The sequence below is a fragment of the Scophthalmus maximus genome, chromosome 5, assembly GCF_022379125.1.
Source record: "Scophthalmus maximus strain ysfricsl-2021 chromosome 5, ASM2237912v1, whole genome shotgun sequence".
Classification (NCBI taxonomy): Eukaryota; Metazoa; Chordata; class Actinopteri; order Pleuronectiformes; family Scophthalmidae; genus Scophthalmus; species Scophthalmus maximus.
The window spans coordinates 9148514-9167100 of NC_061519.1; the positions used below are offsets into that span (position 1 = coordinate 9148514).

The window sequence follows — 18587 nt, forward strand, 5'->3', positions numbered from 1 at the left end:
CGCAGTATTCCAGCCGTCCACTTTCTCTCCACAGGACAAGCCCTTCATTTTGCTACGGCCATTCATTTTTTTTCTCTTTTTTTTTTCTCATTCATACATTTTTTCCACAGTTTTCACTTTTGTCACTGCTGCCCGGACCTCCAGCAGCCTTTGTGTGCTTTGGGCTCGAGTTGGAATGTGTCAGTAACGGTACACCTTAACCCGCCTTTCAGACAGGAAGCAGCGGCGGCGGACCGGGCAGGTTTTAAAGGTTCTGTCACGCGGTGATGTCATTCTAAAAACAACAGCGTGATTTATGGACTGCCGACGGTCGAGGGCATCTGACGGCTGATGTGCATCAACACTAAGATTCCACCGGGTGCTTTGGCGGCGAGCGTTTTCCCACACTTTGCTGCATTTCCTGGTTGCTGACGAGCTGCTTGACATCTGTGAGGGATGGTTGGCCTGAAGGACGTCGGCTCTTTAGTTTCAAAAAAATGATTTTGTACATTTGCAGGTGTTCACTGTGATATTGGTGCAGAGGAGACAGCAGTTAACACACAGCCGCCACCTGGTCGGAGCAGGTCTAGTGTTGAAATCCAATGTGTGTTGCACTCATCCGTTTCACACTTCAGTATGGCATCATGAGATAAAGTAATATTAAGATGTGAAAAGACATAAAACAAAAATGTTGTCATTTAAAAATCCTGTGGTTATTGACCTGATTTAAACCTAATGGATGATGGGAATTGCAAGAGACTGTCACAGATATACAGTTATGTCTGTCATGCTCTGCCATTTCTTTTGTAAATCCCAACTCCCAACTTTATTGGAAACAGCTTGCACATAAAACTTTTAGTCCAGCAAAGTTCAGAAACGTTAAAGTTATGAGTACACCTGATGTGAAAAAATGTAATGTCTTCAGCATAACTCTGCCACACAATTATGTGTTTTTGCAATGGAAAGTGAAAAACACATTTTTCATTTATGTAAACAAGAAAGTGAGTACTGGTCATGTGGACAGAAAACCATTGAGTATGGAGTTTAATAACCTTTTTTTTATTAGTGCTTTTAAAGTGCTCAATGCATGTGTTGTCAATTGACCTCGAAAATTGGGCTATATTGACTATATGAATTAAAAAATCAATAGGAGATTTGTGTGCACATGACAACAACATTTGGCCATTTGTCATGGATGTATTTGGGGTTTACCGGTTTTACATTTGACAATGTCTCTCCACCTTGTAACACGTGTGTGGGCGTCGTAATAGCAGTCACACATTGATGGTCTCTCTCGTTTGCTCCAACAGGAAAGCCAGCCTCATCCTGTCCCAGTTGGACGAACTCTCCCCGTGGTGTAAGGGTCTCCTCCAGGAGCCCAAGATCGGCCTCCGCAGGATGTCCCTCAAATTCCTGTCCTGCCGCTACACCGACACCAAGGCTTTTGGGCTGAACTGGTCGGACATGGGCCAGGACGTGCACAAGGCCTGCGACGAGCAGACGATCACCGTCATGTATAATGACTACGGTGAGCCCAAGGAGATCTAGAGGCGAGTTTCAGTTCGGGTGTGCGTGAGGAATTAGGGAGATTTGTCAAACCCCAACAAAGAAACAAAGAAAAATGCAGGTTTTGCAGTTATTTCCATTAGAAAAATGAAATGACATGTACATGTATTTATGGTGTCGTAAGTTAATGCTGAACATTATTTGAAATTCTATTTACTCTATTACAGTATTGGTAAAATGTGTTCAAACGTCTAATCAGAGCTTCGAGGTAGGAGATAGAAAGTTTGATACTTATTTGATAAAGTCTATTTCTCCCTTGCAAGAGTACCCAATATTTTCCCACAAAAACGGCAACACTCGTTCACAGACATTCTAGACAGGCATCACATTGCAGGCATCTCCTCTCTGCTCTAGTCTGTTGACATTTCCCGCGTTGCTCAACAGACGTCGCGCGATTCGTTGCTGTCCCTGGTTGTAGGTCTCTCCATTCGTGTCCGGAGGCATTTTGGTCTGCGTCCATTGGCAACGCCTCTAGGAAATCGAAAATCTACCGAGACATGCGTGATATCCGCGGGAGCTCTCAAGACCTTCGGAGCACACCTCCAGCCCTCGAAGCCAATTTCTATGTTCCAATGTTTACAATTTGACTGTGGCCTGCGCATGATTGGCACACGTCACATTGGAAACAAAGACAGTATTTTACAAATGTGAACAGTTTGAGAGATTGTGAGGGTAGAGGAGAGGGACTGGTGAGCGGCGGTTGTTCTGGTGTGTGTTGGGTGACCCGGGGTGGTCAAAACATACAGCAACTAATGCCGGCCTTGCAACTAACGACTTGTCGTAGACAAATTTCCATTGCCGGTATAAAATCATGAGAGTTTTGCTCGAGTTGAGGCCAATCCCGTCACCTCCATCGTTTGGTGCAAGGTGACGATCCGAGCTGATTTAAGTCGGCCTTTATTTTCGCTTCGTGACTTTCCAATAAAATCAGCCGTGTTTGATATCATTGTGAGTTTTTAGTCTTCGCTCATGCAGGTGGTGACGTGAACATTGTCTACAACCAATGGGTGAGCTCTTTCCAGAACCAAACAGGAAGCAGAAAAGCGTGTAGGAGAATAGGTGCCGCAACATCGCATGGAGACTCCGGTGAAACCTCGAATGCTGCGGTTTTCCATTGTACCACACACTAGGACACCTAGGGGCTAAAAGCTGCTGGTGACTCTGTGACTAATGACAAATTGTCTTTAGATGTGAGAGGGCGTCAGACTCAAGTCTTTGAAAAGTCTTTGCAGTGTCTTCTCCAAGTCTTCTAGTGTATGGGAGGCATTAAACTGTGTGACTGCCTGGTTTCTTTTCACACCTTCTCCTAGATTCGGAGAATAAAGATGAAGCTGCGTAGATGAGAGAGGAGGGAGTTATTTCAGTGGTACAGACGCTCACAGTGAACTCTTTAGCGATATAACCTGCTGGATGTAGTGTTGATAGTTTGTAAAGGAAGCTGTCGCGACAGGGTTTTTACTGAATGACGGCGTCACAGCTCGGTTCATTATCTCGACAAAACCCGTCTCAAAAATGATTTGAGACGGGTTTTCTTTCATCATTTTGCAGTTTTCCCCTCTTTACCAATCGAACCGATGAACTTCATTAAAAGTGATAATTCTGTATTGAACCTGCAAATGAAGTGTCTTAATATTTTCATCTGCTTCTCTGCAATAATTATTGAATACAAACATCTTTTTTTGACATTTCCACTAATGCTGTGCTTTTATTGTAGTATATTTATATTTAGCTTTGTTTGACGTCATTCGTTATGTTATATTATTACTGTGACGTGGCCATATTGGAGATTGATGTCTAAGAAATGCAAATGCATATTAGTTGTTGATTTTAATTATTTTTTCTTCCAAACAAATCTCATATGTGAATACTAAAATGAACGCTTGTAGATTTTTGTATAGGCAGCAAAGTATTTCATAAATGCACCGCATTCTGGCACAGTACTGTGTTTTAAAGCAGGTGTTCGATAAACACATGTTGTATATACATGTACAACAGGTGATGTTTTACAACAATTACTCTATATGTGCTTTCGTAGATACTATATTGTACTGTAATATCTGCTGTGTAGCTTAGTCTTTGTAATCAGATCAACACACTGGCTCCAGTTTTAATGTGAAGAGCAGGAGGTTTTACCTCCTCTGGTCTGATTGTGATCTAAAGACGCTCCTCACTGGACGTTTGTCGCGAACTGTAAGTTGTTGGTGGACGAAAAGGCGATGGTGTCATTTGATCCAACAAAGTATTAATATGAACTTATTGATCGTAGTTGAACATGAGATGAATGGGTCGACAAAACTGCGTAAAAGTGTAAAGCAACCCTCAACCATCTGCATGATATTATTGTGTCTATACTGAATGTGGCATCATGAACTTAAATTTTTTCACTTTGATCTTTGCTACTTCAAAGAACAATAAATACTATATTATGGAAAGTGGCTGTGTGGATGTTTTTTGACTGTTATTCTGAATCAATCTATTTTACCTCTGGAGCCTGTCACGTGCCAGTAGAAATAAGCCTGCCGCATGGCTAAATCAAATACGTTATAATCTGTAACAAAGCATTATTTCCACAATGACAAGATTTCCAGGGGTCTCAAATCTGCCACAGCTCAGAGAAGTGGAATAGGCTCCTCACAAAAATCTGCTCTTCCAAAGGTTAGGTTGGAGAAGTGTCGAGGCTCTAGTGTTAAGAAATGGTCAAATGTAACACATAGCGAAACACAAACCCTGATTTGGGGTTAATTTATTATTCTGTCATTTCAAATTAAAAGCCATCCTAGTTCTGTGCTTCCTCCAAATGACAAAGTGCAACATGCATAGAAATCCGCACAGGAGACATAGATCAAAAACAAATCACATGGGTCGGTATAAAGTTGCTATTTATTTCATTATAGAGTATAAAGTACAGTAAAATACTACAAATGGCATGATTACACTTTTATAGATACAATATTTGGATGGCGTACTTCATTCTTTCTTCTGCGAAGATCGATGTCCGTGTTGAACTTCACAACCGTAGCAGAACACAAAAGTAACAGCTTGGGTTTCCCAAGAGTATTACATTTTTTGGCATCTTCTCATTTCAGATGTTCAATTCTGACAACAGTGTTCTCACTGTGCGGTTTATGTTCAACCCTGCTCTTTTGTGTTTTTTTTAACTTTTTTTCGAATTCCTCAAAATCGACATCTCTTCCGACAGGATTCTTTTTTGTATAAATACAATCAAAAAAAGCCTGACACTTTAGCCAGGCCCTGTGCACACACAGTGTGGTACAAATACATGGTTGTGTAACTGTGACTGTGGTATAAATAGAGTGTTGACTTGTGTGACTAAGGTGTGATGTAGTAGATACGTTAGGTGATCCAAATATATTAGTCTATACATGTTAGTCTTTACAGATATGCGTCCTCTTACAGCTTCATGTCAGACAGAGCTGTTTTGTAGAAGGATCTGATGCACATTGATGAAGATTATAAGTAGTAAGGGAGGAGTTAGGTTTTTTTTTTTGGGCGGGGGGGGGGAGGGGGTCTGCCATGATGACCGGGGGATTTAGTTTTGTGGTGATTTTTTGTGTGTTTCAGAACATAAACAAACCTTTTTTTCCTTTGCCCTGTTGACTTTGATCGGTCTATGTTCTGGCTCAAACGTGCTAGTGAGATGCTCGTATATCTCTTCCAACAGGATGCTGCAGTAAACACATTTAGTAGCAGTAGCCCCTTGTCGTAAGGGCTGCGCATGTACTGAGCACTTATCAGGCACATCCAGTTCTCTTTCCTTATCCCAAGGCTAATCAGGTCCAGAAGAGGACTTGAATCCATTTGAAACATTGATTTGATCCAATTATCATGACTAGATTTGCACAGTAGTGGATAAACTGCCTCTTAACCTCGTTTGAACTAAACCTTGGCGCTTTGCTCAGTTCGGCTGCCGTTTTTCTTAATATCATTTTCTGCTCTCATACAAATCCCACAGCGAGGACAACCCTTTAACGGGACAGGAAAACAATCAATCCACTTGATGATCTTATTTGGCTGCACCGAACACACTATTCTTAAACCAATGTGATCGAATGTGATGCTTTTTTAAATTTTTATCGCTTATGATAAAATGAAATGAATATTTTTTTCTGTTAGTTGTGGTTCACAGTCTGTGGTTTGACTGTGTTTAACACAAGTTCAACTTCTTTCATCCCTCCATCTCACTGCATTCCTCCTCGAGCTCCACCTCCTCCTCCCAAGTGTTTGGTTTTGCTCTTATTCTCCTCGGCGTGCGGATCACGGCAAGTGCACTCATCCTGATTGCAGTCCGCCCCAAACTGAATGACCTGTGTGTAAACAAGCACAACATTTAGCGCTCGGCTTCCCAGAGTCACGACAGATCTTTCAAATCTGCGGCCGGACTCAACCGCGATCTGACTGCTCATGCCCGTGCAGTGCAGATGTCACTTTTTAATGGATGAGTAAACTGAGAAAACCCACATCGCAATTTGGTTGCTTTCCCTGATTTGGGACGATCTGAGATCAGATCTGATAAAAAAGAATCCTGCTTCTATTAGCAGTGGAATTAAGAAGCACAGAAAAAAAGAAATATGAAAAGCAGCAGGGGGAAAGGAAATATTACATCAGGACTTTCAGCAAAAGTAGTCACTAAAAAATGCACTAGTTGAGGAGGCTTCCCTAAAGGGTTGTTACTTTTCAACTGTAGCAAAGAGTGCAACCTCGAATGGCAAAAACAGACAATAAAAAACTAAATTTGCTTGAACTGGCCGAGCAGCGAGAGCACAGGTTCTGTGCTGAAAGATCAGTACCGCTTAGTAACCTGAGATTGGTCTTGAGATTTGCTGTGTTGCCTCACAGTTTCAAAGAGAACTCCTACAGGCCCCCCCGGAGGCTGATAAAGTGCACCATGTCAAATGGTTCGACGTGGCCTTTCAATGGGCGAGAAAACCTTGAGGGTCCGCGGGAGAAAGGAGGGAGGAACGCACCGCCGTGGAGGTGAACGGATGAACACATGTTAAGAATCAACAACAAGAGGCTTCCAGCTCTTGTCTAGGAAGCGCGCCATCACCACAGGTTGCAAAATAAACTCTGGTGCCCCGCGAAGCAGTCTGTTGCAAGAAATGTAAACATTCGCTCCTGGAGAGAAGGAGTGAGAGGAAGATTGAGAGAAAAGAAGGAGAGGAGAGGGAGAGAGCAGAGTGGGAGGCAGAGAGAGAAAATAAGGATGACAGCAAGCAAAGGCGAGAGGGGAGGGTGGGAGGCAGCAGCTCGTCGGCGTTCACTGCTGATTGCACGCGCTTTTCCTTTAGGGAAGGTTGATGGTTTCACTGAGGGCTCTAGAAGGCCTAGCTTCACTTCAAATGCCAGCAGTCACATTTAAGATAAACTGGCGCAGCTATTAAATGTTTCCTCCACAGCTTCATCTTGATTCAGCGATGCAGTGTATAACAACCCGAGCAGCACTCCACCCCCGATGCCTCTTAACAACCGTTGGAAGGGGCTTGTTTTTCCTTCAGCCACGGAAACAAAAGCCAACTTTTTTTTGCTGTTTCCGAGTGTTGGGTTTAGTTGCCTCCCTGCTGTTTACTGCAACTTTTTTACGATTCATAATGTTAAATGGAAAAACAAAACAAAAATCAAAGAGATGAATTCAACCTTGCAAACAATCGTGTCCTCTTTTTGTCCTTCTGTTCACTCTGTGCTGCTTTTAACCTGTTTGGCCCTTTGTCAGACTAAAACACAGACTCAAATCGACAAATCAAAGGATGGTTTGTTTCTGTGTGTGAGTGCGTGTGCAAGCTCCCATCCTTTAATCTGGAGCTTTTCCCTGTTGAATTCCCTCCTGAGTCAGTCTAACAAGGCAGCTGGCCTTGTTAGACTAATCCAGACTCAAATACATATGAATATTGTAATATTTGACGTCGTTCCGTGACTAACATTGCCAGATACTGGATCTTTGAAGTGGCCCTTTGTCTTGCAGAAAAAAATGTAAATTCACTTGTATATGTTTGTGCGTGTGTGTGCGTGCATGATCGACAAGTATTGAAACTATAAACTGTCACTGAATTGGGTTGAAACCTCCCAACTTTTTTCTTTTGTAGCATCACAGAAAATATGTAACGTAGGTTACGGCGTGGAAAACCTCTAATTTCCTACACCTGCATATGTCAGGGCCCAGAGAAACAGAGGGGCAGTAAACAACCCCACCCTTCTCCTCCGTCACTACCCCCCGTGCTTCGCCGCTCTGCTGGAGCTTGCGGTGTCAGTCAGGATGCTGACTCTCACGGCTGTTTAGTTCACTTCCTAAGAGCGACCCCCGCTCACCGAGCTGCTGTTTTACAGTGGCCGGGTAAACCGCAGACCGTCAGACACCTCGCTGCTCCCACTCGTATATGCCCTGACTCCCCCCCGTAAAAAGAGCAGTTAGTGGCAATCTAGCAGCTCATTTATTATGACGGCAGCTGCAGACTCGCTGAACTCCGCTTCGGAAGGAGCTGCCAGTGAGTCATGGCGTGCTGCGGACATGGAGGAGACAGCCGAGGCCTGGCCAACTGTAGGTCATAGGAATTAATAGGCAGGGCCCCCTGGAAGAGTGTCATGAATATGTGGCTGTACAGTAGCCAAATAGGGTATAGTAAGAGGAGGGGGGCTGAGCTAATTCTGAAATGTCCAGAGAGGTTCTCATGAAAGCATAGAAAAATAATAAGAAAAAAAAGTGTTTATGTAAAAGCAGTTGAGGGAATGAGTGGCCTGGTTTCCTCCACTGGCCCCCGACCTGCGCTTGCTCATTATTATTCATACCATTCCTCTTAGCCACCCAATATATACAGCAATCATTTAGAGCAATTAATGAAATGTGATACATTTGCATCTTGTGGCGAGCACGGACAAGTTATCACCAGGGAGAGTGTGTTAAGATGGATAAACACAAAGATATCCAACATATTCCTCGCACTGATTAGGCTTGCAAGGGGTTTTTCTTTTTAAAATAAGAGGCCTACATCACACTTATCATCTATATTTCTTTTCTTCACTAAAGAAGCTTTTTAATGAGTGGTTTCTTTTTTGGGCTGTCACCAAGATAATAAAAGATAAATGTTCCCTCTCATCTGGTAAAACTGTTAAAGTGTAATAGAGGAAAATCCCATCAGCTATATTATGAGCATGTCAACGTGTGTTCTTATGTCCTGAAAGCTGAATAGTTCCTTCTGCAGTGGAGCTATGGCTCATAATGAGAGGTGAGAAAGTGTATAGCAGCATGGGGTAGTAAAAACCTGCTTATTTACCCATTTGAGTGGAAAAGCTAGAGGGTACAAGTCTCCTCTGTTGTTTTAGGTACAGATGAGGGAGACTAAATAGGCGCAGTCGTTAACAGGGGAGAAGGGAAAGTAGCAAGGAGCGGTGTTTGTTTGCTCAGTAGAAATCTTCTGCGCGGCGGCTCAGCACTTGGGCCAAAAGAGACGGATTTCTACTACTGTAAACAGGAAGAATCTGGCTTTGGAACCAGCTTCGGCTTCTAAGCTCCATCGTGATTGCGAGATACGAGGCTGAAGCAGGCCAAACAACACTTGACCACCTTTCAAAACAAAGTGGACAGGAATCACAAGCCACATTATGGGTTAATTGTATTTTTATTATTTAAATGAAAATAAACGGCGGTGTGTTGAAAGACGGTCGTTCTGTTAAGGCATGCATGTAGCAGACAGGAGGTGAAGCACTGGAAATGTCTGTTTGTGTACCTTTCTGGTGGAGAGTGTGGACGGGCAGCAGTCTCCTCCGTCGTACTGGCAGTAGGCCCGGTTGTTGGTGGTGTCGCACCAACCATCCCCTCCAAAGGGCTACACACAAGTTACAAACAAGAAACAGTGTTATGGACTAAAAAAAATGATCTCTCCTCAAAATTATGTTTTTTTACCCAACACAGCATGAAATGCATCCTCCTAGAAATAAGATTTTTTTTTTTTTTGGTAAGTAGGCCCATATGCAATTACACTTTCTGTGTTTCTGAGCAAATGCCCATGACACAAAACAAACACTTGTGCAGCAAGTCCAATCTACGTTGTGCATTCAGTCATAGCAGGGTCAGTTTTGTGCTCACATGCCATTTTGAGTGATTTATTAAGCACTGGGTTCACACGGACTCTCATTATTTCACTGTGGGTTACACCAAAACTTTCCAAAAACGGGATAATTAGAAGAGCATGTTACCACTTGCTACATGAAGTTGCTACCGTCAGGGCAAAACATGAAGGAAAAAGCATCCACATAATCTGTGGTCATGCAGAACAGCTGCTGACATATTGTATTATCGGATGCATGATTCCTTTGCATGCCAGCGTTTGCTGTGGAATGTGTGATCCACCACTTTGCTCAGCCTCACGGATGTGAAGACTAGGCTGTAAGTGCCAATGTTGGGATGCCTTGATAAGCTTGTGTGTGGTTGTAGACAAATAGTAGGCAAACTATCCAAGGAATAGGAGCTACAAATTAACACATTAAACGGGTCATCTGTTTAAGAGTGACACTGATTTGTTTGCATTAGGCTACATGAAAATGGGTTACTGCTGAGGTATGCTTACATAAGTTTGATTTGTTGGATAAATCTTAGCATATAAAATATTAGCATTACTTGTCTGAATATGTGTCATGTTTTGAGAATGGACACAGAGGGAGCAGCCATGATGATGGACAACTCAACTGAACCTTTTTGGGTTGTTTGTCAAACTCAGCAAAACGTAACAGAGAGGACAACCCTGTCTGCTGCACAAGTAGACATGGCTTCCACTTTGGTGAGGACATGGAGAATTTTTTTGATATTCCAGGATAAACAATGTGAGAATATTATACAAAGATTCAACCTCATGTAGCTTAGCTATTATTTTTAAAATTAGGGTAAATATAATAGCCAGACAGGTCTAATTTAATGCTTCACTTTACTTGGAGCACCTGTTTATGACAATATTGTTCTGGCTAGTGTGAGAGTCCTTCTGGAGAAAACAGGAGTTGCACGCAAATTTGTGGAATTTAAGTTAAATAGAATTTCAAACGAGTTATGATGAAAGGCTTTTTTTATGTTTTCCACTAAACCTTGAGGGCTTTCCTAAAGTGCCAACAATATGAAAACAAGTGCTGTACGCCAAAGATACTTTTGGCTTTCTACGGTGGGCTGATGGAGTCATTTCAAAGACTAAGGCATCCACCTAACCTGTGCAGGGGGAGAGAACAGCTGCTGAGAAGATTTTCTGCAGTTTTCTCTTCACTTCAAAGAACTCCCTACTTGACGAATCCCCTTGCCTTTCCCAACTTAACTGCCGTGGCATAAATAAATCTATTTAATCGTTCTGTTTCTGAGTAAATGTTTTACCAGCGATTGAACCAGATGCCTCACCCAAATCACTGCTAGCATGTACATCTTTGAATCACCTCTATAGGCTAAGGCAGCCATGCATAATACATACTTGCTTAACCTGATGTCAAAATTTATGGAGATGTAAAAATATTCCATAGGTGAACTGCATTGATGGTTGGCTCTCCATGCCAAGTTGCACATCTTTTCTCACTGAAAACAACATATTCTACCTTTATTGTGTAACTCCCTTCACATCAGTGTAAAAGAGACATACAAAACCTCAGTTGTGAACTCTACACCTTCAATCATAAATATTCCACCTCTTAGTATCACTGTTTCTAGGGCAGTATGTCCTGTCATCAGTGCCGGCCAAGCTCTTAATCAGAACATTATAAAATATAGGTATGACTTTAAGTGAACACTTTTCTGTCAAGCAGCAATATATATTTATTTTTTTAACTTCCCACCAAGTATCTGTATAATCCTTTTAATAGCAGACATTTTATCATCTCCCCCACCTTCACATAGTTTGCCCATCTAATAAAAAAGCAGGGGGAGTGTAAGGTAAACCATTTTCTTTTCTCCTTGTGACTCAATATGTTTTCCCTTTGACAGGAAAGACAGTTGAGGGAGTTCAAGGGAGGTCTATATATATATATATATATATATATATATATAACTTGTGAAAACTAGCGCAAAATGTAGTCGTAGTCTGTAACAAATTTTTGAACTATGAATGGCATATTTTAAAAGTATAATGAGAAAAAAATGTGGACTACTAGAAGCGTGATAAGTATAAGTAGCTGCCTCTTTAAGAATATTTTAAATATTTATGCTTGTGTGACTGAAGACAGTAAGAGGAATAGCACTGGGGAGCAGTTTGAATTTTGGTAATACCTTGCTAGTTCTGTAAAACAGCTTACTGAGTAGTTGTAGTTTTCAGTGTAGTTTGTTTCAGTTTTGATGCACATGCATGTTGAAAACCAGATTATCCACAAACCTGGCCAAGCAATCAAGTTTCGCAAACCTAACAGTGCCTGTATTTGCATAATCCTTTAACCTTATAAAAGTTAACCAAGATTCTTGTTTGTACGTTTTAATATCATCGTACTGCCAAAATCTGTCAATGAACAAATTACTTTAGTTCATACAAACACATCATTGAAGTTCCGTACTTGCACAAAGGTCACTCATTTCCAGCTGCCTGCCAACATTTTGGTGCTTGTGCCTCTGTATTAAAACACTCTACCTGTTCCTGCATCCTGCCTCAAGGACCACATTTACAAAATTACTTGGAGAGGATCTGAGTCTGAACCCTGCAACCTCACTACTGGGGTCCCTCAGAGCTCTGTTCTGGGCCCCATCCTCGTGTCTGTACACCAGGTCATTTTGCTCTGTTATTCAGTCACGTGGCTTTTCCTACCATAGCTATACAGATGACACCCAACTCGTTTGGTCCCATTCACAATCTGAAACCCAGGCGGAAGCACAAATTTCTGCATTTCTGGCTGACATTTCTCAATGGACGTCAACACACCACCTGAAGCTCAAACTGGACAATGAATTTAATGTAATGTAAAAAACATAATATGTAATAAGTTGCCTGTGAAATGCCTTGCCTTTTTTTCACAATAGGACCACTTCATGTCATGGGGCCTGTATGTCCTTCTCCCATGTTGAGTGTGTTCAGTTGAAACGTCTGCAGCTAACGCACTTTCTTGAAGTATGTCTGAGGCTGAGAACATGGTACCGAGAACACGATAAGAATGAGCTCGTTCATTGGTTCAATGCTTGCCATTGCACAGCAATGATGAAACATCTCACATATTTTCTTTGATTTTTACATTTTTAAAGCATTTAAATGCTGCAATTAATTTGGTTAGGCTTAGGGTTGTGGAAGCAGAAGGTGGAGAAAATGCACTTATTACGCTGGTTGCCAACCGCAATTAAAAACAACGAACAAGAATGTACAACCAATCACCGTTCGATCTCTTATCTGGTTGTGGCCCAGGTACACGCCCTCAACAATAGCTCACTTTCTTCCTCCTTACTTCCTCAAGTGAACATTGAAAGGCAACACCCTTCTTCATTCTATATTCTATGGAAATTCAGTCATGGAAATGTATTCACTATGAAAATTCAAGACTTGACTCAAGACTTCTCACAAACCTCTTGGCCAGTGGGTGGTTCTGAGCTCTAAAGCAACAAGATCCCTTAATATGAGCAAAACAATTGATTGTGCAAAGTCCTGGAAAAGGCTGAACAGTTGCAGGAAGAACATTTTGTCCTGCAGAGCATGAATAAGTTGATGGTTCTGGACTTAGTAAGTCAGTGAGCCCGAAACTGGAATGGCACATTTTTCCAGAAGAAGTCAGAGCTATAGAGCACTGTGAAATTGTCCCAGTGGTCACCTCTCGAGTAACTCCCTCTGGAGGTATTCCAGGCACTTCCAAATGAAGGATTCAAGGGAGACGCGAGGGTCGACCTAGAACATGCTGGTACGTATGCCGGTGAGATATTATCTACTGAGTAGCATGCAAACAGGGCGGGATTCTCCTGGAACAACTTGAAGATGTGGTTAGGGCAACATAAATTTGGCCTGCTCTGTTTTGTCTGTTGCCACAACAAATTGGACCAGGATATGTTACTGAGTATGGGTGGTTGGACAGGTGGAGAATAATTCATCCAAAGGCAAATCATTTAACTAGAACGACTAGAGTTGTGGTCGTATGCCTCTGCCAGCCATTCAAGTTGAAGTTATTCCATGTCCGTCCAGCCTCATATAATATATGTAGTGGAGTTTGTGAGATCACAGTGACCTTGAGCTCATCCTCGAGTCCAGATGCATATTTAAGCCAGATGTCGAGAAATTCCTCCCAGGTGTTACTGATATATTACATTTGAAATAATGGGATGACATGAGGTCACAGTGACCTTGACCTTTGACATTTAATTACCAAAATCGAATCATCTCATCAAAACATGATGTCTACGGCCAAGGGTGTCGCCAGCCAGTGTGCCGTTATGTTAGAAAATAAGCCGCTTTCATAAATAACCAATGGGGTTGTTTTTTACAAGACAGTGTAATTGCCATTTCCACTTCTTCCCTCTTTAACAACTAAAGCTCTTATGTTGATAGAGGTCCTTTTATACTTAGATAGGGATACATATCACTCATTTAGGTGTCTCTGGCATTGGTGTGACAAAATGAGTCAATAGGGCCCCTTACCAAATTACCCCCTGCTTTAAATTTGATGTAGATGAACGACATAGTCCCTAGTCACCATTACCTCCGACCAACAGGAAGTTGGCAATTTTTATGTTATTACTATTGGCAGTTGAGGCCAATGTTTTTGCACATGTAAGTTTTTAATTCCCTCCATCTTTGTGAGACTTTGGAATATGGTTAGCCACAGGTAAAGCTTCTTGAACCGTCTGAGTCTGAGATTTCTTGTGAGCCCTCCGTTGAATGCTCATCCATTGACTCTCATCTATAGACTCTCTCCATAATGTTTCAAATGATTCTTGAATAGGTGGGAAAAGCGTTCAGCGGTATTTGAGTCTGCTGTGGGTCTAATCTGCGGTTTGATTAGCAAAGTACATGTTTGTTTGTGTTGCCTTCATGCAAATGTCCTGTCTGTCATCGAACACAAAGTGCCACATGATGAAAAACATTGCTGTATAATATTTAATACAAATGAAAAAATGATAGAGCTTCATATGAAAACATAGATGCTTTTCTATGGTCACCATATATATCGTCATAGTGCACAGCTCCACTTGCAAACTCACATCTTTATGTTAAATTCCTTAAAGCCTCCTGTTCTTTGGGTAGACTTGTGCTTTTTGCTCTATTTGGACTTTTAAATTTAACTTAATGACAATAATAATGATAGACTTGAAAAAAACAACAATATATTATTATATTGTTCAAAATTTCTCTGAGCTAACATCTCATCTTCTGGCTGCCTTTAGCTTACGGAGACTAATTTATCTTCATTTGTCTTCAGTTAAACGGCATGTGTTTAAGAATAAGCAAGTTTTTTTTTTCTTGTTTTTGGATGTTAAGCAAATGTAATAACAGAAAACATTCAGCTAGTTTGAGCCAATACTTAATGTCAGACATGTGTGACAGGTTAGAATCAGATACGTTGCGTGTCTATATTCATCCTCATGCAAGAACTACTGTGATATGAGCTCTGCTATCCCTCGTCCTCAATGTGAATCTTACTGTTACTTGTTTTACATTGGAAAGCTACTGCATAGCCATCCATTATGTGATCGAGGTGATTAGCACAGACTCCACCAACCAAATGGTTCAAATAGATCTTCTTTGCCTAAATGCCTCAAATGAAGTGATGCATGATTCAATGCGTTTGATTGGCTTGCTGTAACACCCATATCACATTCTCTGTCCTTACTGCTTCAGCAAATATTAAATGTTGTGAAAATAATAAGAACAAGAACAACAGCAGGTATTCTGTCAGGGGTGAAACTTTTTTTTAAGAAAAATAAAAGATGATATTCAAAATAGTTGCTGCTGTGCCACTAAGATGTCTGACCAGACGTGAGCACACATTTTCAAACTGGTTTTAAAGAAAGGAAGGAAGGAGACGCAGAGTAAGCAAAAGAAAGAGAAAGTTGAGAACGAGAGGTAGCAATGGCATCTGGATGAGATCTGGCATAGTGCACATGCAGCACATGTGGTCTGGTATAATTTACAGTGTTGTCATGGAGGAGCAGGTTATAAGCAACTGTTTTGCCTAGCAACATTCACGGGAAGGTGGAAGGGGAAAATGTAGTGCTGGCAGGTAGGAGGAATATTTTAATACCATGAGACATCAACAGTTTTTGTGTTCCATCAGTAGTTCCAGCCTTTGCTGAACCCAACAAGTGAATGCCAAATAAAAACTATCTGGGTTTATGATGTTAGTTGATTTATTGTCACTGCTAAAATATTACTCAGCTAAAATGGACATTAAATTGCAGATTAAACACACGTTCATTTATGATACAAACTGCGGAGCACAGACAATCCAATGAAGTTGAAGTCGTGCTACAGCAAAATACAAAGGTGTTGACCATTTTACTACTCTGTACTATTACTATTTCAGTAGTTGCGATCAGATCAGAGTACTGGGGAGTCTATCTTGAACCATGAGATAATCAAAATCTGAAGATTTTTTACACTTGAAAGATTTTGTGATCAGAAAATGACACGGTAATCTATCAATGATCAATGACATTTCTTGTGTACGAATGGAAGTTTATGCCCGATGATGGCACCAGATTAATGGTCAGAGGCTCGCCTAAAACAATAGAATTCATGACCATGAAAACCCTTTTTTGGGATTTAAAGACAGTCTTGTGGCAAAATAATCCTAACTCCACTTTGTCCACTTGCTTTTTTTAAATTTTTATGGAGCCGTCAGCATAGTTTTGCTGCCTTTATCAGTGGAAGGAGTTTGCTCAGTTGTTATAAACAATCTCATACACGACCATCTCCCACAAAATTCCATGAGCAAAATTTAGTTGGTAATAAAGACTGTCAGATGCAGAAAAGTTGAACTAGCATTTACATTATTTTGTCAAAAATAGAAATCATCGCCTCGGGACCATTAATATCAGCAGACTATTTCACAGAAACCTAAGTTGGTTTTAATATATGTCATAAACTAAAGTATTAGTAATACGGACATTTTGATCCAGCAGGAGTGTTTTGTGAAGATTCTTACCAAACCGCAAGGAATCTGTCTGACAGATTTGTCGACATTTCACTCTAGACCCGAGTATTGGATGGACAGGTTGAGCAGCTGAACTACACCATTATCCCATAAGTGCATTTACAGTTACAGTTTTACGAAGAACCTGTACATTATTAGCATGTGGTTGCAATAGCTGGACCATATCTAACGCTCCACTCAAGAAATGTAACGACACATCAAGGGAGGACCACTTCTCTTACAAATTTTCAATGCAGGTAGAAATTGTTGAGAGTGACGTGATGCAACGCAATACATCACGGGTAAATGAAAGAATGTGAACAAAGTATGGGGCGTATAATGATGCAGCCTGAATCTGTCTCATCTTGTATCAAGTGCAAATCCAGATTTAGTTTTCGATATGTTATCATGAATCAAAGTTGTCGTAAAAGGATCATAGTCAAGTCATAGTGGTGCTTCACCAATTAATAATAATAATATATTTTGCTGTAAATATGTATATTATCTGGTATGTCATATATACCATCTTTAGAGCAATCTGGCGTCAACCTTTCACCCTCCCACAAATATCACAAAACTGAAAAAGTATGAAAAACTCTCTATTCTCTTCGATCATTATTACATGAATAACATTGTGGTTTGATGATGTCAGGGTCTTTCTTATTATGCACAGGTTGGATTTAATTGATTGGGCAAATACATTTTTCCAAGCACAAAACTTATATCCAGCTTTACATGTAGTAAAGGGATCATGGACACAATGACGGAACAATAGAAACCAGATTAACAAAGATCTACTTTTGGCATTTTTCATATTTTAGACTCAAACAGGAGCAACAGAAACTCTGGGTTCTCGCCTTCGTATCTTTTTGCTGTTTATTTGTGCTGTGTTCAGTGGGTGGACAACAACTTACGGCCAAAAAAAATCATAGATTTAATTTTAATCCCATTACCAACTAAAAGTACGCATTTTTTGTCATATATTGACTTGATACTTCTTTAAGCCTTAGGATGATAAATGGACTGCACTTTATTAGTCTTAACGACCACTCAAAGCACTTTGAGTCTTGTATATGTCTTTATATAAATTTCTTCTCTATCAGTAATACGTAACATTCACACACTGCTGCCACATCCGTGAGCCTTCCCAAGGACACACTGACATGCTGATTAGAGGACCGAACCACTGACCTTCCGATTAAAGCTCTATACTTCCCGGGGTACAGCTGCCCCACATTAAAAACAATACACTTCATACACTGATGATACTAAACTTAACATTTAAACTTTCCTCCTAAATCTATCCTGCTGTTGTATCCAATTCCAATACAAATAAAAAAAATACATGCATTTTCATTGCAAATGCATGTTTAATTCACTAGAAATGGGACATTGTTACCTTATCAATAAACAGAAAAAAGTTATCCTGCTCCCTCCGGAGCGGTCACTAGGTAGATTGTTTTCAAACTAGACCAAATGATTTAAAAGCCTTGTGTCAGCCTGAATGATTAATCTAAATCTAACATAATCCAGTGATTAATTTATTTCCCTTTATCAGATAATCCATTAGTCTTGGCAGGCATAACAACATTTGGCAACATTTGGCTCCCTGAAAAAAAAGGGTTCTTTGGACCTATTTGAAAAGGATTCTTGTAAAGTTAAAAGTGTAAGAATATCAATTTCTGCTCAAAATTTCTCATCATGAAATGTGAAGCGCATTGCACACCGGCTCTGGTATCTTGAGTAGTGATGACAACGGGGATACAACATGTTTTCCTTCATGTTTAATATTGTTGGAGAAGTCTGGCAAGGGCAGTAAATTTAATGCAGTTATGCCCAGAAATGGTGTAATTGTTTTAAGGACTAAGTATTCCCTATCTCAGTGTTAATAAAATAGCTTTGATAATAACGGGACGCCAGCCAAACTGAGATCCTCCTGACCTCAACACTCTGAAAGCACATACTAGACA

The 18587-nt window shown here is 40.7% G+C and overlaps 2 protein-coding genes across 8 annotated transcripts in view; one reads left to right on the top strand and one right to left on the bottom strand.

Annotated features, from left to right (window-relative positions):
* Positions 1–3977, top strand: part of astn1 (astrotactin 1) — a 344279-nt gene extending 340302 nt beyond the window's left edge. For all 7 annotated transcript variants that reach the window (XM_035635262.2, XM_047332223.1, XM_047332225.1 and 4 more), the window contains one exon: positions 1290–3977. In XM_035635262.2, coding sequence (XP_035491155.2) covers positions 1290–1527 — 238 coding nt within the window. In that variant the 3' untranslated portion in view covers positions 1528–3977. The remainder of the gene's footprint in view (positions 1–1289) is intronic.
* A 430-nt stretch (positions 3978–4407) lies between these two features.
* pappa2 (pappalysin 2) overlaps positions 4408–18587 on the bottom strand; it is a 67871-nt gene continuing 53691 nt past the window's right edge. The window contains exons 26-27 of the mRNA XM_035635314.2: positions 9285–9383; positions 4408–5870 (exon numbers count right to left, since the gene is read on the bottom strand). Of these exons, the coding sequence (XP_035491207.2) occupies positions 5745–5870; positions 9285–9383 (225 nt within the window). The 3' untranslated portion in view covers positions 4408–5744. The remainder of the gene's footprint in view (positions 5871–9284; positions 9384–18587) is intronic.